Consider the following 25,906-nt stretch of genomic DNA (forward strand, 5'->3'; position numbering starts at 1 on the left):
AAAGGAAAGCAAGCTAGCAAACGAACTAAACAAAAGCTGAGGAGAATACCTTTTAGGTCAGATGCTGGCCGCAGTCACATCAAACACAGTTAATTTATAGTTTGTTCGGGTTAGTCTTTAGTTAACGATAGCCTGTGAGGACTGGCTCACATTTGAGTCTCACGCGCGTGCGACAAGCCAGTCGTCGAGCGCAGTGATCCGTGAATCTGCTCGCAGGTTAGTTAAATGACGTCAGACTTAAGAGCAGTTCGTGGTTTCGGTCCACATTGACGTGACACTAATGACGTTACACAGTTTAATAGATCTCATCACCCTTTGAATGACGTCAGACTGAGCAGTAGTTCATGGCAGTTAACATTCTAATTGAGTAATCTATGGAATGCAAACATAGCTGACCGTCTCGTTTCATACTGTATTCGCGTGGGAAACCATCGTCGAAAATTCGAAAATTCTGAAAAACGTTATGGCATTATGTAAATAATTCTTTGCTTTCTTAATACTTTCTATTGTTTCTTTGTCCCCGCCACAATCTTTCACGACTGGATTTTGATTTGCATAATTATGTTCATCTCGTCTGTTCTAGACAGCTTTCTGATTGGCTTTTCGTTTGCACACTATGCTCAGTTGGGCATAACTTTCGTTAGCTATTAGTCAACTTGCAGTTGATAAGATTAATTGACCGCCGTAAGAATTTTGTGAGGCTGACTTTTCGAGCGATAGCTAGCCCTTCGTCAGAACAGAGTGGGGTTTGATACAATCCACAATTCCCCACCAGTTTGATAAATAGCCAAGTGTATTACCCGCCGACGACGCGCAAAAGCTCAGCTCGGCTCGGCTCGGCTAGGCTCGGCTAGGCTCGGCTCAGCACGGCTCAGCTCGGCTCAGCTCGGCTCAGCTCGGCTCAGCTCGGCTCAGCTCGGCTCAGCTCGGCTCAGCTCGGCTCAGCTCGGCTCAGCTCGGCTCGGCTCGGCTCGGCTCGGCTCAGCTCGGCTCGGCTCGGCTCGGCTCAGCTCGGCTCGGCTCGGCTCGGCTCGGCTCGGCTCAGCTCGGCTCGGCTCAACTCGGCTCAGCTCAGCTCAGCTCAGCCAAGCCGGGCTCAGCTCCGCTAAGTTAAAGAAAGCTAAGCTAAGCTAAGCTACCTACATTTTCTCATTTTCAGATGCTTTAAAGCAGCTCAACCAGAGCGCCGATCCTTGTACTGATTTTTACGAATACGTGTGTGGCGGCTGGGAAACTGAGAATGCTTTAGAGCCTGGAGAAACGTCAGTTACTGGATTCTCACTGGTTAGAGAGAAAAGCTTCAATGTGTTGAAACAAGCACTGGAGAATGCCGAGAAAAACTACTCCTCTGTAAGAAAATGCTTGAATTTTGGTAGTATATTTTATACTCGTGAAGCTGACTTCTGGGTAATACTCCATTTCTGGCGCTAGGAAGCGGGGTGGTGTTATGACTAGACGTTGCCTTGATGACAGATATGATTATCACCTTCGTATGGTAATTTTGGGTGATGCAATTTATTGTCACCGAGAAAAGAGGCGAAGAAGAAGTCACAGGAAAACAGAAGCACTTAAAACCGAGATCATAGTTTTATCTATTGAAATAGATGGGAATGGTAATGAAACTCGACAAAGTTCTTTGTTGCATGTTTTTTTTTTCTCTCTTTTTGCCTTGACCGTACACAAAACACAATAGTCGTTTACTGCTGACCGAAACACTAACCAATAGAAACGTTGTATGGGCGCAAAAAAAAAAAGAAGATTGTGCACGGTCGTACACTTTCCAACATAAATCTTGGCATCTTTGTTTGCTTCTCTGATGTTTACCGGGCTTCATAACCAGTTCCCTCTATTAACTATGCCGGGATTAACGAAACTCTGCCAGCTTGGGTCACTTGGGGCTTAATTTGGTTTTCTTTGTTTTGCTTTACAAAATTAACTCTAAACTCGTGAAAAAAAATACTAAACCAGTGAGAATGGCGTTAAAGATTTTCAGCCTTGAAGGTCACGTCCAACCCGCCACCAACAGACTACTTGCAGATTTTCGGTATTGGACTGGCACTAGCTTGCAGTCGAGGCTCATGCGGGGGAATATCATTAAAAAAGAGTTAAATGTCATTTGCTTTTGAAAGGACTTTCTCTCCTGAGCCTCAGTTACGAGATACTTCCAGTCAAATAGCGAGAATACGAACATGGTCTATTGTCATGTGATTTGCACGTTCTTTTTCTACATTCGACATTTTTAGTTTATTGGTAAGCAGGGCCAAAGCCAGAAAAAATTCTGATTGAGGCAATGCCCCTGAAAAAATTATAACTGTGGCAATGTCCATGGTTAAATTCTCTTCCTGGGCGTTTAAGGTGTTTATGATGACTGAGACAAGTGCCACGGTTTTCCTGTTACTAGGTACGGCTCTGGTATGTATACGATAGTTTTAATGGCACGACAGTTATCCGGAAAACTACGCAATTTCTCAGTAGAAAGCGCACACGATTTTACTTTAAAACGCTTATTCTGATTCTGCCTAAAACCCGCCTCGAGGCAGTGTGTTTAAAGAAGAATCTCCCCAATTTCTTTACCAGAATGAGGCTGTGATGAAGACCGTCAAGTTTTATAACATCTGTCTGAACAAAACGGCTGTTGAAGCACGGGGAGATGGTCCGCTGCTGAAGTTAATTGATGACATGGGAGGATGGAATGTGACGGGTAACATGACGGCTCTCTCGTCCATGAATATTACCCAAAGGATTGGCAAAGTAACGAGTGAATTGTTTAGCAAGCCATTTATTGACATCAGAGTGTTCATCGACCCCCATGATTCAAACAAACACATTCTTCAGGTGAGACCTGTTTGATTTTTTTTTTTTTTTTAACAAATTTCGTCATACTAGTGGTTAGTAGCCAAAAGTGCCCTCTTTCGGATTAAACTGTTCACAGCGTCAGTCAGCCTTGTCGCAAATCAGGACAGACATGGGGAAGGTTAAGAAGGTTAAAGAACGAGAGGCCCATTTTAAAGGGGCGAGATAGTTTGTCATTTCTTTAAGAGTGTCAATTTCGAAACGTTTTATCACAAATTAGGGCGCCCATGGCGAGACGCCAATGTTTTATCGATTAAATTTTCCTTTTTCCGTTGTTTGACGGCTGGCGGTGAACTTTTTCCTCACTTTTTCGGCCCGTTTGACGGTTGACGGTTGAGACCCCCCTAAAAGTCAATTTAATTCTTATACATGTATGTCTGTGTTTTGTAGAATGGTATCTTTTGGGGGACCAAAACGCTTGAGCCCCACCAAGATTGGCCGACTTTGAGAGGGGTTCTTCATTAATATTTTCTGAGAAGTACCCCTATCCCTGTTACATGGAAGGTTCCCCCTGGAGAAAAACAGACACCTTAGCCAATCAGACTATATCAGTAGAACAGCAGTGGAACTAACTGTTGTCGAAGGGTGGCGGGAGAGGAAGATAAAGAAAATGCGCTTTATTTTACATCATTGTTTTGTAATTTGATTTCCTTTCAGCTTGGACCGGGAGAGCTTGGAATGCGCAAGACCCACTACACACACAATACGTCGGATTATCGGACCGTAAGTAAGAAGATATGTTGTGCTCAAAAAGCAAGAAAATTGCAGATACGTATCAGTTTGAAGATTTTCTACACAGCCAGACCATATCTACTATCAATAACGTTTCTGACTTCCTTTTAAAGGTTCGAGAGGCTTACAAGACGTACATGAAGAAAATCGCTAAGTATCTTGGAGGAGGCCCTGACTCGGACGAACAGATGATGAAAGTTTATGAATTCGAGACCAAGTTGGCAATGGTATGTTAACAACGATTTAAAAAAAGAACGTTCGCCTGAAATTCTTCTTCACTTCCTCTAAAAATCACTGATGCTCCTTTCGTGTTTAAATTGTTCTTAATTCTCCACTCTCTCCAGTCAATTTTTACACTAACAAGTTGATGAAAACAGAAGGAAACTGAGAGGCGAAAACGTACATGTCGATGAATTTGTTCCGACACGTACGGGCGCAAGTGTCCCAAATAATTGTGGTGCGCGGGGATTTAGCCTTCAAATTCTTTCACAGTTGTTAAGTAAGGGAGTGGGACATTTATTTCTGTGCATGTATTTCCTCAACTGTTGCTCCTGGATATGAGCTCAGACCATTTTGGTTAAATTAATTGGGCTTATTCCATATATTTCTTCTTTCTGTCGAATAGCTGGAAAAAGACGTGGACGAGAGCAACATGATAGAAACATTAAAAAAAGAACTCTTGCCTGGAATGATAGACTTTGACCTGAGGAACACACTGGAAGAAATCAGTAATTACTCTAAAACGGATGTAAGTTTGAAGATGACAAGTATTACAACAAATGGTGTTTTGAGAAAGAGAGGCAAGAAGACTGTACAGGTGGCACAGGCGTTTGAGAGATCTAGAGTGACACGTACTTGTCACAAGAGACAAGACGTTTCGCATTACTTTTGCGCGTCACCAAGAGTCCCTTTATACGTTAGTGATTTCCAATTTAGCGTAATGTTTAGGCTATAATACTCACCCCAAGGAGAATTGGAAGGGCGACAAGGGTTAACGGAAACTAAAGTTCCCTACTATTCTTCCGGGGTAATCGGCTTAAACTTTGCTTAACCAAGTGCTAAAGGTTAAAACTCAGTAGCATGCGCAGTAAATCTTTAAGTCCAATTTTGCCCCGACATGGCTTTCTTGAGTGATTTTAATTCGATAAAAAGAGTCAAGTCTTAGTTGGAAAAATGCGGAGTTGAAACGTGTATTTTGTAGGGACAGTTACTGTTAGATAATCTGTTATTTGCTTGTTTTGTTTTGAATTTCTGCAGCTTAACCAACTTGTTTCCTTGGTAAACGCAGTGTTCGCTAGAACCAACCGTACGTTCACGAAAGACGAGAAAGTTGTCGCCTACCCTCTGACGTATTACGGCCGTCTCTTCTCCTTCTACAAAAACATGACCACATCGTAAGTGGTGGACACAGCAAGTTGTCCTTTAATCTCACTTTTGACTGTCTTTTGTTTTGTCTTTCTAACATGTTCAGAAAATACTCTGCCGTTACCAAGAGGTGCATTTAGAGAGTGTGCGTTTAGAGAGTGTATGCTAACATATAAATGAAGTTAAAAAAGAGATGTGGTAAGATACCTAACACCGCATCGGACGACCCAGAAACGCGTACCCATATCTCCGGACCCCCGTCTCTCTCTCTCCCCCCCCCCCCCCTTTCGACCAACCTGCTGGTATCGCCTCGATCGGTAACCCCAATCCCTCCTACCCACGCACGGGCTCATCATTGACAAGTGCAAACTTGATTCTGTCGGTTCTTTATGATTTAGAGATCCAGTGGTGTTCGTCAATTACATTATGTGGACGGTCATCAATAAATTCGTTACAATGATGCCCAAGAAGTACAGAGATGCTTACGACGAGTATGTCGTCACCATAACAGGGAACAGGACAAGTGATCGCTGGAAGCAGTGTATTGATAACATGCAGACCGTGTTTTCAATGCCGCTCGGGTTACTGTTTGTGGATGCGGCATTTGACGAAGGAAGTAAAGAAACGGTATGAAGGATGAAAATGTAACGCTAATCCTTGGGGGTGGTCCATTTGACTTTTTAGGGATGGGGTGGGTGATTTTGAAAAAAAAAAGTAGATTGCAAGCATACTTGTACCTAAAAAGTTCAAGCAAAAGATCAATGCCGAAAAAAACATTTACGCAAGTTTAGAGAGCCGAGAAAAGGCATGTATGTTGCACGGGGAAAAAATATCGTGCTCGGCTTGCACACGTCCCGAGTAAAGCATTTACTTTCGCATCAAACGGTTTTTTTACAAATATTCGTGCCTGTACCAGATCACCCTCACCACATCCCTCTCCTCCCCCTCCCCTTCAAAAGTTAGATGGTCTAACCTTAAGGGCTCTGAATAACAATTGTAACAATTGTTTGTGCTTATGATCTATCGGACGGACAAACGTATAAATGACGTCAATGGAATCTTTTTTTGTTTGTTTCTTTGTTATATAAAACAGATATATTCTATGTTGTCGTGCGTCTGTTCAGTAATAGAGTACAGATGACGTCAAAACGTGATAAGAACATCAGTGACACACTCAGCTTTCGCCTCGTGCGCTACGTATTTGTTCTTACCTCATTTTGACGTCATCTGTGATCTATTTAACAATTAGACCCGTAGCCCGCAAGGGCTACGGGTCAATAGCCCATGAGGCGAAGCCGAATGGGCTATTGACCCGTGGCCCTTGAGGGCGAAGGCAATAGCAAATGCAAGTTGAAGAAATATTTATTTGGGAATAAAACGATAGAAAGCGTCACGCTCGATTGCGCCAATTTCGCTACTCGAGGACTATTACTAATAGACCTCTAGTAGCGTAGCCAATCAAAATGCAGGATTTGCATTGGTCCACTAGTTAGGTGATACTAATAAACGATTAGATTATGAGCTCGAGATTTCTATCGCGTGAGAGCGAATAATCTAATTGTTTTAGTATAAATCTACTAGTCGCCAGACTTTATCTAAAACCGCTTCACAGACACCTCGAAAATGCAAAGAAGCGGCCGTCATTTTGTTAAAAACCGAATATTGCTACGCTACTAACTATCTATCATAGAATAGATAGTGAGTAGCGTAGCCAGTCAGAGAACAGCCTTCGTGATAGAACGCTGGTAGAATTATACTAATACTGAACAGACGCACGGCACCAGGGAATCTATTTGTTAAATAGCTTGCCCCCTTGCCTGACTCATTCTTTTAAAAGATCGAAAAACAATGTCGAGGAAAAGGTTGTTGTTATTCATCGTGGTAGATGTAATAATAAAGTGTATTATCGTGTAAATAAATAAAGTGTATTATCGTTTGTCTCACGATGTAGATCGCGACGTTTCGACTGCTTACTGCTAGTCTTCTTCAGGCGATAAGGTCGACTGATTGCACGGTATCATTTATATCACAAAGGTCGGCTGTGATTGGTGCATTTCGATCCTCCTATTGTTCCATTGTTCCGACGAGTAACTGCTCCCTCAGTGGTCCGCTGTGATACCGTTCTCCTGTTGTTGTGTTTTTTTCATCCTGGGCATCCATGCTTCAGGAATTTCAATTCCACTATCCCTGTTGATGTTATTAGGGTGAAGTCTTATGTAAATAGCTTCCTTGACCCTACGTGTGTACCAGTGAGGATCTCGATCAATAAACTTGACCTCATTCCAGATAGGATAGTGGCCGGTCTCGTGGGTGTGTTCAGAAACGGCGGAGGTCTGGGTACGGGCGAGTCGTATATCTCTGTCGTGTTCTTTGATCCTCTCCTGCATAGATCTCCCTGTTTCCCCGATGTAGACTTTGCCGCACTCACAGGGAATCCTGTAGACAACACCATCTTGTTTAGCCGGGTTGACGGTGTCCTTTGGTCGCACTAAGTGTGACCGAAGAGTCGTGTCAGACTTAAAGACGGTGCGAATGCCTTGTTGTCCTAGGCAGCGGCGGAGAGACTCCGAAACTCCTTGGACATAAGGTAAAACGGCGGTGGATTTAAATTCCGCGACAGGCTCTCTTCTTGGGGTTGTTCGTGCCTTTGTGATCTTCTGTACAAAAGAGGAGGGATATCCGTTAGAAACAAGTACAGAAGACAGATGTTTCTTCTCTCCAGCGATTACTGATGGTTTGGTCACGAGACGTTTAGCCCGGTCGTACAGACACTTCACAATACCGCGCTTTACTGACTGAGGAGGGGGGGGGGGGGGTTGTGAATCATACGCTAGGTACTGATCAGTATGTGCTGGTTTCCTGGAAACCACTACTCGCTACTCGCCGGAACAATGGAACAATAGGAGGATCGAAATGCACCAATCACAGCCGACCTTTGTGATATAAATGATACCGTGCAATCAGTCGACCTTATCGCCTGAAGAAGACTAGCAGCAAGCAGTCGAAACGTCGCGATCTACATCTCAAGTGACTACATCGTGAGACAAACGATAATACACTTTATTATCGAAAAACAAATAGCGCCAAATGCAAGTATTTGTATTTCGGTCTCATTCGAGTGGTCACAGGCAATAGTTGTACGCCTTGTACAGCGTAGTGGCCGTGTTTACCAAGGGTTTCAGACTTGTCATGCGTGTAATATTATAACACAAACACTTACGTGTTGTCAAAAGAAGCTATTGTGAGAGACATGGTACGTTAGTCGCTTGGTGACAAATTTCAATTGAGCGGGTTCCCAATTCAGATACGTTCGTCTGGACGAATTATTCACCTGACATATCTAATGCTTCTATTTTAATCTATTTTTGTTCTACTTTGTTCTATTTTTTCTATATTAATCTATTTTTAGGCGCATAAAACTATTTAGTTCTTCTGGCGTGTGCCGGATTCGTCTTGTTTTCCGTCTTTACCTAGACGCATAATATGCTTATTTGGCAGGGACGCATTATTCGTATGCGTGGATAAATACCGCCAAAGTAAAAAAGTCATTGAAAGATCTGCGGTGCGCCTTTTAGCATGTGAAGGGATAAATGTAAACAAACGTCCGGGATATCAAATGATATGTAGTTCTGTTAGTATGAGTAAAAACCGCTTATTTCATCATTGAAGATCACACAGATGACCCGACTCATTAAAGAGGAGTTTATCAATGGCCTTGAATCACTACCCTGGATGTCTAGCATGACAAGGGCGGCTGCAACAGAAAAGGTGAGGTGATCTGTGGTAAAAAAAGGTTTAATACAACGAAAGAAACACTTTGTTTGCTAAGAAGTTGCCTTGGAGCGACTGCGGGATTTTTGGAAACGACACAACGACTGAAGCCAAAGGCGACAAACAATTATTATGAAATATTATATGAAATACATTGTAATAAATATCATCAGAAGTTAACGTTTGTAATAAATTCTTAGCTTTTACAAGAGAAGCTAAGAAGAAGGATAAGAGAGTTAATCCTCCACATCGGCTTACTCCCAACGAAATCCTTCCGAAGTTACTTTAAGACATGGTACCCAGTTCTTCCGCGGATATATGCGTGTATATGTTTTCGCACAGGATTAAAATGCGTGTAAATCCCTTTGGGCTGTTCACGTGAGCAACATCCCTGTCGCAGGATCGAGTATTTCTAGACCCTTCTGGGATTATCGAAACCAAGAATGATCTAAAATAACCTTCAGAGGGATTACCTTGTGAATAAGGCCTACAACTATATATGGCCGTCTAACTGTCTTGCCCTTCCGCTTCTCTTGACTTGTGACATCATATGAGCAAGTTTGGTGGCTTTAGTGTGGATAGTTACGGCCTGTAATACTAAACACGAATCCCTGCAGTCCCTAAATTAAATTTCCAGTTATCTGATTTTTGAAAGCTTAGGTTATCATTACTTCATAACTTCAGAAGAACTTCCCGTTTAGACTTTGAAAGGGTAATTCCACATATTTTTCAGCTTTTAGACGCTCCTGTTCAGAAAATGTCGTAAAATCTAATCATGGAAAATATAATAGCGTTTAAAAACACTATTTACAGGTAAAAGTGTTGAAATGAATTGTGGAAAAATAACTTTCCATGCATCAATGTATCTTTTACTAAAATGTCCGTCTCGCTCTGTCTTCCATGTCTGCGAATGGCTACATCAAATCTAAGAATATGTATGTACATTAACTTCTCGTTTTTGCGGTCAGTGATATCGTAGCATAATGGTAAATAATAATAATGATAATGATAATGATAATGATCATGATAATGATCATGATCATGATCATGATAATGATAATGATAATGATAATGATAATGATAATGATAATGATAATGATAATGATAATGATAATGATAATGATAATGATAATAATAATGGTATCTCTTCTTTTTTCCATCTTTTCTGTAGGCTAACGCTATCTCAGAAGACATTGGTTATCCAAGCTACATCAAGAATCCAACAGAATTAGCTGCTAAAATCAAAGGAGTAAGTTTAACAAACTGACGTCAATTTGTTTTGTTTACGGTAACAAATTATCAAATTGTCCGCTCTCGCTGGTTGCCCCATCGCATAAATTTTAAATTCATGTGTCTGTCCGCTTATTGACAATGAAAATTAGCCAATGGGCGCGCGAGAATTTCTGCAGTTGTCGTAAAAAAAAAAATCACTCGCACTTTTTTCCCGCGCTTTTACGTCAGCTACGTGTAAATACTTCGATCGAGGTTTGATTGGTTCACTAGTTTGTCTGCGTCCTTTGTGATTGGTGAGAGTGATAACTTTGGTTTTGGTTTTAAATTTCTCTAGGTTTATATCTTTTACCACCATTTCTTTCTTGTCTTTTTTTTTTTTCGTTTCACAGCTGAAAGTAGAGGATAATCTCTTTGAGAGTGCAGTCAACATCCACACGTTTGTCGCTGATGAATCGTACGGATCTCTGGATAAGCCTGTCGATAGGGATCAGTAAGGAAATTAGGGCTCACTTGTGATTAAAGCGATTTTTCGAGCTTTTATATTCTCTGTAGAGTGAGATTGATACCCTGGGTAAATAGAGATTTAATATGATATTGTTTATTCACTAATTCTGATTTGTTTTTTGACGTGTGTAGATGGTTCCTGGGCCCATCTCAGGTGAACGGTTACTACTCACCGAGGCAAAACCGAATTGGTAAGTACCGTGACTGTTTTATGTGCCCATGCTTTGCAGATATGCCAAACCATCAGTGAGCCGCCTATGGAGTCCCGTGGAATGGCGCCCAACGCGTTTCTTTCAATACTAGATCAGAGCCCGGTTGCTCAAAAGGGGGTTAAATTAGCCGTAGGTTTGTTAACACGAGGGTAAAATAACATTGTTCAAAACAGGATTGTTGGGTCAGTTAGTTACTCTCGGGTTAAGGGAGTTAAACTGTATATAATATTGTTTGGTGGTTTTGGACATCGAAATAGCTTCCCTTCAAGCTAAGAAATGTTGAATATCGCCCAAAGCAAGTTAAACAACGGTGAATCAAAATATCTTAACTGTCTGTTTTTCAAATCATTTTAGAGCACGTCTGTCGAGATCATGACTTAATTTTGTTTTCGTAAGCCTTGCATGCCTTCGTTACACACAGAAAGATAACCTACTCATTTTTCTCGATTTTCTTTCCTAACTTAGCTTCGAACAACAGATCTAACATAACGCGTGATTAAATTTAACACCGAGTTAATTAGATTAAGACCAAGATGGGAAAATATAGATGAGCACAACTAGGCAAATCTTATTTCACTTTTAACTGCTAACTAATATTTCTCGTTCGGCCTGTTAGTCCCAGCAGTCAATATATAGAATTAAATTTATCGAAAGCATTTTGACCGGGGTGAGTAAAGATCTTGTTCTACTAGTATCAAGTTATGACTGGGCGTCGTTAAAATAATAATTGCTTATCAAATATTTGATTTATTGATTCATTTATTCTATTTACTTTCTCTTTGTTCTGGTATAGTTTTCCTAGCGGCCATTTTGCAACCTCCGTTCTTCAATCCCAGCTACCCCAAGTAAGTTTTACTGGTCAAACTCATTAATGACATAACGAACTGAAAATAACACAGTTCAGTTCAAGTCGCACAAGCACAATGTAATAAGACGTTTATACTCTAATCACCCTGAAACGATTATAAAGTATTTTGTAACACAGCATTATGAGCGGGCATCTCGTTTATTGATACATGATACAGCGAGCGTACGTCATCATAAAGAAAATACTGCCGTGAATAAACAACAAAAAAAATAAATAAATATCAAAGTTGAAAGAGATGCCTTTGAGTTGCTCTTGCATAACTTACAAATCTTAAATAGCCTACTAGCACCTAGTAAGTATGCCCAAAATACTTCAACATTGAACACGAATCATACATGATGAACGTACTCCAGTGTAATTAGCAAAACGTTACAAAATGTATTTTATTCCTGTTGTTCAGGTACTTTAACTATGGTGGTATTGGCATGGTGATTGGTCATGAGGTAACACACGGATTTGACTCCACAGGTATGAATGATTCAAACGGTGCCCATGAAACCAAATGAAAAAGTTGCCCCAGATAGTTCTGTGGCATTGATGATAATGTTTTGACAGAAAATTTTTCTATTGTAACTTTATTTTCTCCCTCGACCTTCCCGAAGACAAGCCATCAAGGAAGGCATTTGCTTGCGCGGCCATTTCGATTTGTTGAAGTCACAGGGTTTGCACAACTCGCGCAAAAAGTCATTAGATATATACTAAAGATGGTACTAAAGATGAAAATATTTCATTTCAAAGGCTATCATATATTATCCTATCATGCTCTAATGCCGTACTGATTACAACCACAGACAAGAGAATTCGAAGCTGGAACTCTGAAACAAAAGAGGACAACACATTTACACTGCACGTATACTTTTCTCTTTAACTAAGTTCCCATTTCCCATTCAATGCCTAAGATCTGTTTGTCGTTTAGCTAGTCAGCACAATAATTATGTAAAGTAACTTTTCATTCACCTTCAGGCAGACTTTTTGACAAAGATGGAAATGTGAACAACTGGTGGTCTCTCATGTCATTGAATGGATTTTCCATAAGAGCAACCTGTCTTTCCAAACAGTATTCCGAATTTGACGTTTATGGCAAAAAGGTAAAATGGCGAGCAGTGTTCCATTACGCTTGATTGACGGTATAGAGAAGAAAACTGTAACTGACTTTGAGGTCCGTACTGTAAGATGCGGACCTGGGAAAAAAAAAGCGAGGATCGTAACTTACAGTACGGACGGAGAAGGGAGATGATCTACTGTGTTCCTGACGAGTTCGGAAAACTATTTTTACACGTGCGGACTGAATGCCTCATGATCAAATGACTGACGCACGTTGATGCAAGAGTCTCGATGCAAGAGGAGTTAATTCGACATTGTTTTAAGTCGTTAGCACGTTTTGATACAACTCAAAGAAAGCGAACGTTTTAACTTTTATTCGCCCTGTAAGTTAAGAACACTTGACTATAAATCACGAGACGTTTTGGACACAAAAGCAGCTTTAAATTTTAGAGGGCTATACAGTATAATACGGCCCGCTTAATTGACCAATCCCAACGCGCGTATAGTAATTGACAGATATAATAAAGTCCGATATGTGCAAAAGTTATAGATATCAAGACCTTGCTTTGAGGTACTAAGCTTCCTTTTAACGTTGCATTAGGTCTCAGTACACACTGCAGAGAAGGTGACCTTAATTAAACTAAAGCCCCGGCCAAACGATCGCAACATGTCAACGCAACATATCGCAACACTGTGCAACGTATTGTGCGCGTGTGGCCACCTTGTTGCAACATGATGCGACGTGTTGGTTGTTGTTGCCCAAGTTTGAAACTGTTCAAATTTTTCATGCAACATTTGTGTATGTTGCATGATGTTGTACTCGTTTGGCCAGGTTCGTGCAACAATGTTGCGCCCTGGTATGTGCATTAGTTCGATTTTCAACACTCAATATGTTGCAACACGTCGCAGCAGGGTGGCCAAACGCCCGCAACACGTTGCACAATGTTGCGATATGTCGCGTTGAGATGTTTCGATCGTTTGGCCGGGGCTTAAGCTATCCGCCTAGATATTTGTATTTTTGGTAAATTCTTGAAATTTTGAAAGGTGAAAATCCTTTTCTGCTTTCAGATAAACGGGAACCAAACACTTAACGAAAACATAGCGGATAATGGAGGGATCAAACTGGCATTCAACGTAAGACAGTCTTTCATAATTGTGAATTTAATTTTGCACTTAAAGAAGGATGTGATTGTGATTGTCGAGCATTTTCTAAGTATGCAAAAATAGGGGGGACAAACTCGTCAGAGTAAGCGTGTGACGTTAACAGTTACAACGATACGCCGGAGACCAGGGGAGCAAAGCATACAAGTGCCTCGCCCCAAAAATCTGCGCAAAAATTTTCCAAGATTGTCCACTTTCTTTCTGTCAGTCTACAATCTCTCAGTTTCGTGGTTTTTTATCTTTTTCCTTGAGTACTTTTCTTCGCTTTATCCTGGTCTGTTTCATTTAGTTTTCTCCAATTTTTTTTCCTCAGGCATATAAAAAGTTGGTGGAGAAAGAAGGCACAGATGGAGCTCTCCCTGGACTAGGATTGACAGAGGAACAACTGTTCTTTGTTGGATTTGCGCGGGTTGGTATAATAGAGAAAATTAATCCTCACAAGCATTTTTTCTAACATTTTTGTGATTTAACTTAGAATTTGACAAAATGCAAGTGTAATACGTTCTTAGAGTAATCATTTGGTTATCTGTTCAACACAGTGGAAGACAAATCACGAGTTTATCTCTCACCTTTCCAATTGCATCGTTTACGGCTTTGGCATTTTCTTCCTTTTTAAGAGTGTTTTTGTTGTTGTTTTTTGGAGACTTGCTGATCATTAAATAAATAAACCCACGCTGAATGTGTTGAAACCGAGAACCTAGATGTGTTTAGACTAAAATGGTCCGCTTTCAAGTACACATTCAGTAGTTTTACTTTATTCAAAGAGTACAGTACTGATTGTAAGGAATCCTTCTTTTTTGGTTTTGTTTTTTCGTCAGCCATGGTGTAGCATTTACAAAAAGAAAGCAGCTCTTCTTCAACTTGAGACTGACTCGCATTCGTTCCCTCAGTACAGGTGAGTCCATGTTGTCTGTCCTTTGTTGACTATCTGTGCTCTGTGCTTTGTGCTCCGTGCTCCGTGCTCCGTGCTCCGTGCTCCGTGCTCCGTGCTCCGTGCTCCGTGCTCCGTGCTCCGTGTTCCGTGCTCCCTGCTCCCTGCTCCCTGCTCCCTGCTCCGTGCTCTGCGCTCCGTGCTCCTTTCACCGTGCTCTGTGCTTTGTGCTCCGTATTCCGTACTCTGTGCTCCGTGCTCCGTGCTCCGTGCTCCGTGCTCCGTGCTCCGTGCTCCGTGCTCCGTGCTCCGTGCTCCGTGCTCCGTGCTCCGTGCTCCGTGCTCCGTGCTCCGTGCTCCGTGCTCCGTGCTCCGTGCTCCGTGCTCCGTGCTCCGTGCTCCGTGCTCCGTGCTCCGTGCTCCGTGCTCCGTGCTCCGTGCTCTGCGCTCTGCTCTCTGCGCTCTGTGCCCTGTGCTCTGTGACTGGTATTGACTCTTGCCAGTGACTGTAAAACCCGTTTGATTTTGCTGTGCTCTGACGAAGAGGTGACGTTCGCTGCGGCGGTAACTGACCTGGCAAACAGCCTCGTTCCCAAGGTCTCCTTACAGACCCCGAGAACGAGGTTGGTTGATAAGTCTTCTACCACCAGGGTTCCTTTGAATTCTGATTGGTGGAGCAAAACTCACCAAAACGTTCTTATTCCGTGTTTTCTCTTTCAGGATAATCGGTACTCTTCACAACTATGATAAATTCCAAGAGGCATTTAAATGTAAACCTGGATCTGGTATGAACCCGGATAAAAAGTGCAGCCTTTGGTGATTGGAGTTATTTAGTTTTCCATAAGTTTTCCATTTGATTTCAATCAACAGAGAATACAGATAAATACGACAAAAATAAACCCGTTTAAAAATTCTTTAGATATCTCAGTAACCCACCATTTTTTTTATCAATAAGTAAATTCAATTGCTTACAGTTGTTATATTGCTTCTCCGTTGTGCCAATGATTTATGCATTATGCAATGCTTCATCGTTTTTTTTTTTTGTTTTTTTTTTGTTTTTCATGAGGTATATATTATAAAATCAGTATTAAGTGTTTATCTTCAATTCAAATTTTATGTCATTGCCACTTTGTTGTATGTATGTAAGATATTGTCATATTTTCTTTAAGCTGCATTTTTTTGGGGTAGATTAAAGTATTTTTTGTATAAAATTTGATTAAATTCGAACTTAAAATTTAAAGTGCACCTAACCTCAAAAATGTTTTTTCGCTAAAACGAATCTACTTATTATTTGAAATAGTTCTGCGAAAAAATTTTTGGATTCCGTTAAATCCTCGATTTTCTGTGCCCCGACGAAATCTCGAAAATAGCTCCAAAACACCGCCATTTTGTTTCACGACCGAGTTTGAGGAGAATGGGTCCGGCGGCTCTTGTGACGTCTACTCAGGAAGGTTGGATATCTCACGTCCTCTCATTTCCTTCAGGATGGTGCAATACACATTCGAAAAGTAGGCAGAAACGCCTTCCAGAGGTGCTATCGGCTGTTGCGGCAATATTCCAGATTTAAGGAAAGATATACTGTACAATTTACTGACGATGATCGGCTAATGGTGCAACAAAGACGTAAACGATGGTTGATTTTGTCGAACCGAAACAAGCGAACTGAATCTGTGATCATGAGAACCATTGAAGAACTCTCACTGGAATTTGTTCCGCAGACTTTCGAACGCTATTTTCATAAATTTTCTGCTTAAAGCTAACCAGCAATTTGTAGAAATACTACCGACAACCTATATCTTCCAATCCCGCAGTATTTATAACATAAACGGCAAAGTTGTGTGATCCGATCATGATCAAGAAGCGTTATACTGATATGTAAATAGATCGCAACTGTACGCCGCTAACCAACACTTATTTCTCTTTCGATTTAGATGAAAGTCGAAGATTAATCCTTTAGAATTACATGATGACAAATTGTTAGACTCACAGAGTTTTTCGAAGGTTTGGAAATCGGCAGTGCGACAAAGATTCTGTGTAATAGCGTCGAAAATTTGACCGCGTAACAGTATCTGCGGACCGCTTAGGGAACACATCCTTTTCGCTTATCCGACGAATTTCGCTGCAAACTTTGAGAACAATTTACATTGGTTATTTGGAGTTATGACTTAAAACGTGTGACAATGTGAAATCGGTAATTGTATGAAATGTTTCCTTCCGCCTTGCTTCCCGCAGCTTCAAAAATACAGGTCCAAACAATACGATTTTCAATCGATCGAAGCCAATGTTTTGGAGGTCATCAAGTCTCGAAAACTGCGACACGTACGTCGCTCTTATAAACATGAGGCATTCAACTGAAAGTAAAACACAAACTGGATTTAACAGAACAATCACACCTTGACAAAATACATTCTCGCTAAGGACAAATGTAAACGGGCTATAAACACGCGTGGGAATCTTATGTTTAGTTGACGAAATTACCATCCAAAGCAGTCCTTGAGTTTTCTTTCCTGCTTTTCGTTTGCCTGCTCCTTCACTTCGTATCTAGCTTTCCATTCCTAATATACAAGTAGCTCGTCCGCAAAGAAGTCTTCCCCTTCGTCGCTTGAAATATTGTAAATTGCTCTCAAAGCTCTAAGCAGTGAGTTCACAGTTGTCGAACGTGCTCGATCGAAGTTTATTTCGGAGTCTTCCGAATCGAAACTTAACTCTGACTCCAGTGATGAAAAAGAAATGAGTCTGGGACAAAACTTGGACGTTTTAGTCCCAAAATACATCGGAACGATTAGTTTTGTGTTTCATTTTCTCGAGCAAATACAGAGAGTTGACTGAGGCGCCATTGTGTTTGGTTCCTGGGTAGACGTCATCAGGTACCGCCGCCCCAGACTCCCTAAAGCGCGGTCGTGAAACACTTCAAGCGCGACTTTGAAAGGGCACAAAAAATCGAGGATTGAACCAAATTCAAAAATTTCTTCGCCCAAATGCTTCAAATAAAGTCTAGATTCGTTTTAGCGCAAAAAAAAAATTGGGGGTGAGGTGCACTTTAAGTACTCACTTAGCATTGTGTTCAACTTTTTCCAGAAATAAGCTAAGAGCATGTTTTCAAAGGATAATAATTTGGGTTTCACAGTTGTCTCTGAAAATGTCAGGAACCGAGAGTGGCATTTCGGTTATTGTTATGGTTAATAAAACGGTGCGAAAACTTGTTCATATGATTTTGTTCTTACTAACAAACGAAATACCAACTAACCAGAAGGACTATAGATTTGACTATAGACTTACACGTCTTCCAAGATTTGTGGTGTTAATCCTTTTCTTTTCTTAATGCTGAACACCAGGCATATACCCTTCGAATTCAATCCATGTTGGCTTCTAATGGAACGAAAAGTAACTTGCCAACACGATGGTTTATATCCTTAAAGCCGAGGTTGCTTGACAACTTCGAACCACTTATAGAAGTCGTATTTGCCAAAGCTAATCAAACTGCATGGGTTCCTTGCAGTATATCACTGTGGGCTACTCACGTGAGTGTATCATTGACATATTTAAAACAAACAAACAAACAAACATTTTTTTTTTGGTTTTGAATACAGTTTACTGACTTAACTTTCAATTGATTACTTTGACTAATTAAAGTTACAATCATAAATCCCGGCCTTCTTTCAGAATCAACCAAAACAATTTCTTTCTGAAATTCGGTGAAAATCATGCAAAGCCTTGTGTGACATATTCCTCTAGTATTACCAAGATTCTTTTGCCTCTAATAGTCTTTTGGACCGGCTTTTTGCGAGCTTCGTTTTTCTGTCAGTCTGTAAAATGTTCGTTGTTGTTGTGAAACATAAATAAAATGACATTGTTAGTTTACGAACACTGTCATTTCTAATTTCATTGTTACTGATTTGTACACCTCGGTGATACTAACTATTGCAATGATTATTACTTGGCATGTTTTCATCCATGGAATAACTACAGCCAGAAACTTATATAACTCCAGAAGTAGTAAATGTTCCATGTTGAGCTCAGTGATCAACGCTGTATTTCTTCAATCCATGCAAGAATCTGTCTCCGTTAGTAAATCATGAACAGTGGTGGTCTCCAAATCGATCCTTTTCTTAACCTCAGTGGCTAAGTCCAGGACAATAGGCTGCCTAAGGGACCCATCCCTCGGTTCATAATCGATGCGTTCGATGTTCTTCAGATTCAGAGAATGTGTGGGTGTGTCGTCACCTTTGGTTATTTGCAGTTTCCAAGCCCCCTCGAGTTCGTTTATCAACAGCATCCTCCGTCCATTTTCCTTCAGCCAGTTCCTTAGTTCGTCAGTAAAAATCAACGCGTCTGGATCCCACTGCCGACCACCTTTGACATCCAACTGGAAGGTCAAGGTCGATGTCGGATCCATGGTTATAGGCGGCTTCAACAACAAATCTTGGGAAACACCCACTTCTCCTTCGAATTCTTTGTCAAAATGGTAGCTTTGTCGGTTATCTAGTTTCGCCAACTCTGCGTTCACATCGATTTGAATACGCTTGTCATGACGAACATCAGCCACCAAACGATCCTCCCCATCATTCCGTTCCTCCATGAGCCTTGCAAAGTTCTTGACAATGGGGAGCTCGAACTCGTTTCCAGGACATTCAACATGGTATTGATCTCTCGGTACAAAGAACTTCAGACGCCAGGAAGGACGATCCAGGTCAAAGCTACGGAGGAGTAAAACTGACATGTTTGACTTATGCATACAACTGTTTATGAAGTCGGAAGACAAGATCAGTGCACCCTTGGAATCATTACTTTGAATGGTTTTCAAAACGAATTTGCTTTGGTGAGGATGAGGTGGATAAAGAGCAACATTCGCTTTCTGGCAGTAGCTTCGGTTTCGCGCCGAAGCAGAATCAGAAAAATACTGCGTATTTCCTCCTGCATCAAACATGGCTGCATCGCTGGTTTTCGGCCGAAGTTGCTCCAAGGTCATTTCGATTCCATCTGCCTCCGTTCTCACCAAGTGGGTGTTGCTTGCTCTCTTGCTAAAAACGATTCTTGCGCGAGAATACTCTGCGCATGCCTGCCCTTTGTCTTCGTAAATGTACAATGTGCGATCATCTTTGGAAAACTGAAGACATCTGTTCGTTATTTTACCACCTCCACCCTGATAGCTGCGGCTTTCGAGGATAATTTTGCCTGGTGTTTTGGACTGATCATCAATTGTGGTACGGGAATGTAAAACCGGATGAAGGTACAGTTTATACACGTTTTGTCCCTTTGTCTGTCGAATGAAAAACATTCCGCCCAACATAACATCCACTATGTCGTTGTACGGCGTCCCCACGAACATCTTGATCCCTTCTACGAAACCCCAGTAAACGCTCACTGGCCTTCCTTGATCGTCAGCAACCCTATAGTGTAGTTTTCCAAAAAATATCTCGTACTCCACGCCGAGAATTTTGTGGTCGCGTTTTTGTACCTTCGGCATTCCTTCAAAAGAAAGAACGTCATTATTTCTCTGCATTACTTTGTACCTTCCATACGCTGAACGGATAGCAAAGAAAGCTTTCCGGTTCGGATTAGGTCGTAGTTGACTATTCAATATTCTGGGTTTCCCGACCAAGCCATTTATTTGAATGACGTCGTCGCCTGCGCCTGTTTTAACTGTAACACATCCGGGTAAGGGTGTTACGTCGTACATATCGTCAATGATCACATTGTCCGGCTTGTCATCAGTCTCGCTCATGTAAGTTGTAATGTCCAGTCCTTTTAGTTCCACGCTGGCTTTTCCAGCTACCAAATTAGTATTGACTATCACTGTGGCACCCTTGAATTCATCTGTAACTTTTTTACCGTAGAAGTCGTAACCAATGTTTTCAAGTCCTGTAGGATTCCAGAAAAAATTGCCTGGATACTTCGATTTGTCCAAATGTCTTTCCGGCCCAATGACCAAATAACCATTTTTTTCTTTCGATGGATTCTCGGGCTTGAACGTAACATGATGCCCCCACATTTGTAGTCTACCTTGGATGTTTTCGATCATAAGACCTTGGTTCACCTCATACACCCACGAAAATTCAAAATGATCTCGTTGCGGAACAAGGTTGGGGAGATCCTTAATATTTCGGTCCAGCAGCTTTTTTGATCTGTCCGTGAGGTCTCGAATCATCTTAACGTGGCTTTCGATTTGCCTGTACGGATTAAGGGCTGTAAAGATTTCAACCATAATTGCCGCCAGTCCAAGAATAGCGCCCACGAGTGCTCCAACGGGACCAGCAACAGCCGCCAGCGTAGATCCTGTAGTTGCAAGTGCGGAGACAACAAATCCCGTGATCCCAGCAAGACCTGAAGCAAGGGAGAGTGAACTTGCAGCGATTGCAGGTCCGTCTTTGTTCTTGATGGCTTCTGCAAGCTGCCAGGCGCTGACACCTACCGTTGCTGCATCGAACAGAGGTCCCAGAATAACATCAGTCCACTTAACGACCTTGAGTACATTCTTGATTCCTCTTAGATCTGTCACTAGATCTGTATACAACTGGCTCTTTTGAATAATTTTGGTGACATCTGTCTGAAATGCGTTGCCTATGCTCCTTTTCTTTTGTAAAAGTTTGGCCTTCAGAGCGTCTGGAGTTGCTGCTCTCGTGGCGTCATCAAGAACTCCCGTCTTCATAATGTTACGGTAGTCATCAAACGCCTGAATAGTGTTTCCAAATAGTTGTTTGTTCTTAATCATTCTATCGACTAGCTTGTGCACCACTGGATATGCGATTCCCTGACCAAGATCCCAGACTGTCAAGGTTGCTATAGCGAGTTGAATGGTCTCCATGGCTTCTTGGATCTCTCCACGTGACATTTGGGCGTATGCAGCCAGTGTGTTGGAGCGCCAGTATGCCCCAACAATACCAAAGGTGTAACCAGCCATATCTGCAGATCGTTCCAGACCCCTGGTACTCATGGGTAATCTCCGGAAAGTCTTACCAATACGCGAGAGCTTAAAGACGTTTCCGATACCAGCAGCATCGCCGTAGGCAACGAGAGTTAAAGCCACAAAAAGAGCTTGAAATGTGAGTGCCATCTTTGGCTTGCACTCTAAGAAAATGAGAAAAGAGAGGTATAACTGGTCAGGCGGAACTTGGCAGAATTTAGAGAGAACTTCGAGAAATCTCTCTTCGATCTCCTTAAGTATTATGTGTGTCATAAATTTCTAGAAGTCTGGTTAAACTGGACAGCCGCCCGGCTAACCAATACTACTTCTACTTTTGCGAACTTTCGTACGTACTCATTTTTTGTTTCAATTTTCTTAGCAAACTGAATGGGCTAAGGATCCATGAAAATTCTACCCCCTGGTTCAACAGGTCTTTATCATTGTTTTTGTACGACCAATCGGACGTCTTCTGTAGGCACCTTTGAATTCGTAAACTTTTATCCGTCAGATAATGCGTCTGGCAAGAAAACAGAAACATCTCTATTGGGTATCACCAGCTAGTGAGGTCGTCTTCCCTTTGAAGAAGAACTGGATGGGGTTACTGTTAACCATCAAACCGTCAGCAGTTTAACTGACAACTGACAATAGCTCCAATAATTTTTTCTCACAAGTAGTCTCTTGACCTTATCATCCTCGCCTACAATGTTTGATAAACGGCCAAAAGGTTGAAAGACAATTGACAGATGGCAAAACTTAAACAAAGTAGAGCTAACTTGTTAATGTCATCTTGTATCACCCTCTGTGACAGAAATCACGGGCGAAACGGGCAATAGCAGGTCATTTTTACAAATTACCAAGAGAGATACAGACTTATTTCCGGCGATAAAAGCTCATTGTAAATCAGTTAATATTATTTTTTTAAAAAGATTGTCATGCGAGCAGCTATTACCTAGCAAATGGCTGCTTGCTTCCAACAAATAAAAAAAAAAACAGTTCAATCTTAGTGACACACCTGAATTAAATACACGATTTAAAATGGTCAAATATATATATATATCTTCACATTCTATACTTTGTCATACAGGAACTTCACGTGTACAGCATTGTGCGAACTAAAAGAAATAACGAAATGAATACTATTGTTGTCATACGACATTATTGAATGGCAGAAACTCATGTGATATAACTTAATTATGTCTTGGTTCGGAAGATATTTTCTCTTCCAGGAAAAATCACGCGAGATTTGTCATAATTTACAACCACAATCGTCAAGGGTGGGTTAAATATGTAGCTATGTATGGAAAAACGAACTTTTTTTCTGGTATTAGTACAAGTAAGTGATTTAATGTATAGATATACTGCCAGAAAATACCGTACATATAAAATGATAAACGTAGAATTGTACAATCTAGGGCTATAAAACTGAACTATCTACCTTATTGAAAGAAAAACATCTTTTGCAATTTCTTTTTCTACTAACCTCAAGACCGTAGACACTAATGACTCTGCATTCGTGTTTCCTGTCAATGTGAATGATGTGTTTTTGTCCGAAAAAATTTATTCCACTGCTCCGTAATTTGCAATTCTAACCTCAGAGTTTTGCCTTTGGCTCGTGGCTAACTTAGGAACAAAGGACATTCTTTAGATCAAACGGTTCAAGAGATCCAAACGACCTCTGTTATTTCTATTGGCTTATTCAAACTGGCACTAGTAAAATGGCTCTGTTACTGAGAAATATGTTAGCTATTTTTCGTATTTTGTTTAATGTCTTTCTTTTTCTTTTTTAATTGTTGTGACCACGTTAGCAACCCTTTTTCTCTGAGCCTGTTTCTGCATAAAAGCAGGAAAAAAGAGGCAGGTTCTTATTTTCAATTGTTTAAATGGATGAACTAAAGTTTCACTATTCTGTCATTGTTTTTGTTAGCTTTTTCAAACTGGTATAGTAATAGTAATAGGGCAATACCACTGAGAAATATCAATATTACCTATTTTTATTTTTCTCCTATTATATTTTTTTACCTTTCTCTGTCTGAATTCGTAAGGAACCTTCTTTTCCTTCATAAATAATTGAAGACAGTGTTTCCAAAAGAATTAAGTTTCAAATTTAAATCAAATCGAATTAAATGTAAATACATTTAATTCGTTCATTTCAAAAAGGATCAAATGAATTGAAGGAAGCTTAAGGTTAAAGTCATCGAATGATCAAGTTACTGCCAAAGACGTTTCTTTAGAAATGAAAATTAAACGAGTGCATAGCATTGTGAAGTACTGAAAATTTCCTACGTTTTATTAAAACGTTTTGAATTAATAGAGGTTGCTCAAGGCAAGCTCTTTCTCTTTTCTGCCATGGGAATCTAGGTTTAAAGCTTTTGTTTTAAAAAAACTAACTCATTGGTAGATTTAAGCCCCTCGTGAAAATACATTTATCTCGCTGTTTTCTTTAACTGACTTCTTAGTACTTCGGACAGCTTCAATATTTTTTGTACTTTTAGCAAATGAAAACAAGGGTGCAAACATCAGTATAAATTTACGAATTGCTTTAGTTTTCCAAGAGACTGTCACATCACATTGATTCGTTAATGTCGTCTCCAGTTTTCCCCTCTTTAGATCATTTAAGTGCGTTTTTCACATTTAGAACATTTAGAATTTAGATCACACCAAAAAATTTTATTGATTTACTTAATGAACAACAATGAAGGTGTCATTGAAAAGGCATACCTTTTAGGAGGCTTTTTCACGTGTTGGGATTCTTCTGAGTTTCTGTAATATGGTGTGTGGTTGAATTCGAACTGGCAACAAAATTATATCATTGTTTCCAACAACAGGGGGCCTTTCTCTAATAGCTACCCCCATAAGGGACTACCTGATTCCACTGTGTTTTAACGTTTGCTTCACCTGTGCTACAGGGTTAATTTTCTGGTATGGTTCCCTTGCTTCTTTGCTCGCCTGTTTACTAACTTCAAAACTGCCCGTCAAAATAAAATCACCGATTAGACAAAATGTGATAAACAGGAACGTTCACTGAGAACATTTAAGGTTTTGAACGTTTAAACCTAAAAATGGGAACATTGCATCTCTTTTTAAGTCGCTACGACAACTAATTGCACGTGATAGCGAGGGCATCAGTGATGTCACCTATTGTTATTACTATGCTAGTTAGAAAACTATTGGATGGTGAAACAAAGAGTTCTTTTGTCTCACTTTTTGCTTATTTGTCATGTAAATGCACCTATACTTAGCATAAGAACAACTTGATTTACACAACAAAAGCAGTGAGATCTATGTCAAAACAAGGTCGCCTCCAGCCTCGCTGCCATTCAAAAGCCAGGTCACTGAGCAGACAACTATAAAATGGTCTATTGACGAGAAGATATTTGAAGATTGAAATGATGCTTAATACGACCTTAAACTTAAACTTATCCCTGCTTTGAGCAACAGGGTCATGCATGCTGAGAGCGGGCCGACTCCTGTCCGACCTACAACAATGTAGTAGCATTAGGCTTTAGGGAACCCGCACTCACTTTACTTTTAAGTTCTAACCGACCATTTAACAGTTCTGTGAAATAGAATGACAATTTATATGGACAGGTTATCCGGGTGGGAAAGCTGTGTCCCTCGACCATTTAACAGTTCTGTGAAATAGAATGACAATTTATATGGACAGGTTATCCGGGTGGGAAAGCTGTGTCCCTCAAAAACATGTTTACTAAGTACAAGACTGGAAAAAGGGCCACTTTACTTGACTCCACTACATCAATGTGCAATCAATAACATTAGCAGATATTCTTTGCAGATAGTGCTACAAAAAGGACTACTTCCAAATGAAGCTTACAAATGTACGAAAAATTGCCTTGGCTTTTGATGCTGTCACAGCGCATCGACTCGATCGTAAATGTCGTCTCCAGCTTATCCTACTTTAGCAATCAACTCTGTTTGTAATATTCCAAATTTGGCACAAGAAAATTTTCATTGAATTGAAAAAAAGGAACTACAGTGTACGTCTTACACAATAAAGGGGTATCACTTAAGGGTGCGTTTTTTCACGTTTCTTTTGAGTTTCTGTAACATGGCGTGTGGTTGAACTGGTAACAAAAGTATATCGTTGTTGTCAGCAGCAGGGGGTCTTTCTATAATGGCTAACCACCTTGAGGGGCTACCTGGTTCCACTGCGTTTCACCGTTTGTTTCTCATGCAAAGCATTGTTAATTTTCTGGTAGAGTTGCCCGGCTTGTTAGCTTGCCTCTTTAGTAACTTAAACACTTCTCAGAAAACGTTGATCTTTTTGATACGCTATTGTCTGATCAACAGACCTTTCACAATTTACAAAAAGTAAAATCTCGATCTATTAGGTAAAATGTAAAAAGACAGGAACATTTACTGAGAATTTT

General features: G+C 40.7%; 2 protein-coding genes across 6 annotated transcripts in view; one reads left to right on the plus strand and one right to left on the minus strand.

The window, feature by feature from the left end:
• The window catches only part of LOC145481322 (endothelin-converting enzyme homolog), a 36,007-nt gene extending 18,371 nt beyond the window's left edge, over window positions 1–17,636 (plus strand). For all 5 annotated transcript variants that reach the window (XM_081459791.1, XM_081459793.1, XM_081459792.1 and 2 more), the window contains 18 exons: window positions 1,160–1,350; window positions 2,578–2,835; window positions 3,511–3,576; window positions 3,699–3,812; window positions 4,211–4,333; window positions 4,843–4,979; window positions 5,349–5,577; window positions 8,620–8,718; window positions 9,893–9,970; window positions 10,344–10,444; window positions 10,591–10,649; window positions 11,464–11,515; window positions 11,939–12,006; window positions 12,502–12,626; window positions 13,651–13,716; window positions 14,057–14,152; window positions 14,562–14,638; window positions 15,335–17,636. In XM_081459791.1, the coding sequence (XP_081315917.1) occupies window positions 1,160–1,350; window positions 2,578–2,835; window positions 3,511–3,576; window positions 3,699–3,812; window positions 4,211–4,333; window positions 4,843–4,979; window positions 5,349–5,577; window positions 8,620–8,718; window positions 9,893–9,970; window positions 10,344–10,444; window positions 10,591–10,649; window positions 11,464–11,515; window positions 11,939–12,006; window positions 12,502–12,626; window positions 13,651–13,716; window positions 14,057–14,152; window positions 14,562–14,638; window positions 15,335–15,434 (2,039 nt within the window). In that variant the 3' untranslated portion in view covers window positions 15,435–17,636. The remainder of the gene's footprint in view (window positions 1–1,159; window positions 1,351–2,577; window positions 2,836–3,510; window positions 3,577–3,698; window positions 3,813–4,210; window positions 4,334–4,842; window positions 4,980–5,348; window positions 5,578–8,619; window positions 8,719–9,892; window positions 9,971–10,343; window positions 10,445–10,590; window positions 10,650–11,463; window positions 11,516–11,938; window positions 12,007–12,501; window positions 12,627–13,650; window positions 13,717–14,056; window positions 14,153–14,561; window positions 14,639–15,334) is intronic.
• A 36-nt stretch (window positions 17,637–17,672) lies between these two features.
• Window positions 17,673–23,232, minus strand: LOC145481321 (uncharacterized). The gene has a single exon (XM_081459789.1). The coding sequence runs from the start codon at window positions 21,789–21,791 to the stop codon at window positions 18,654–18,656; it is 3,138 nt and encodes a 1,045-aa protein (XP_081315915.1). The 5' UTR covers window positions 21,792–23,232; the 3' UTR covers window positions 17,673–18,653.
• Window positions 23,233–25,906: the final 2,674 nt, after the last annotated feature.

This window comes from Orbicella franksi, chromosome 3, assembly GCF_964199315.1.
Source record: "Orbicella franksi chromosome 3, jaOrbFran1.1, whole genome shotgun sequence".
NCBI classification, from domain to species: Eukaryota; Metazoa; Cnidaria; class Anthozoa; order Scleractinia; family Merulinidae; genus Orbicella; species Orbicella franksi.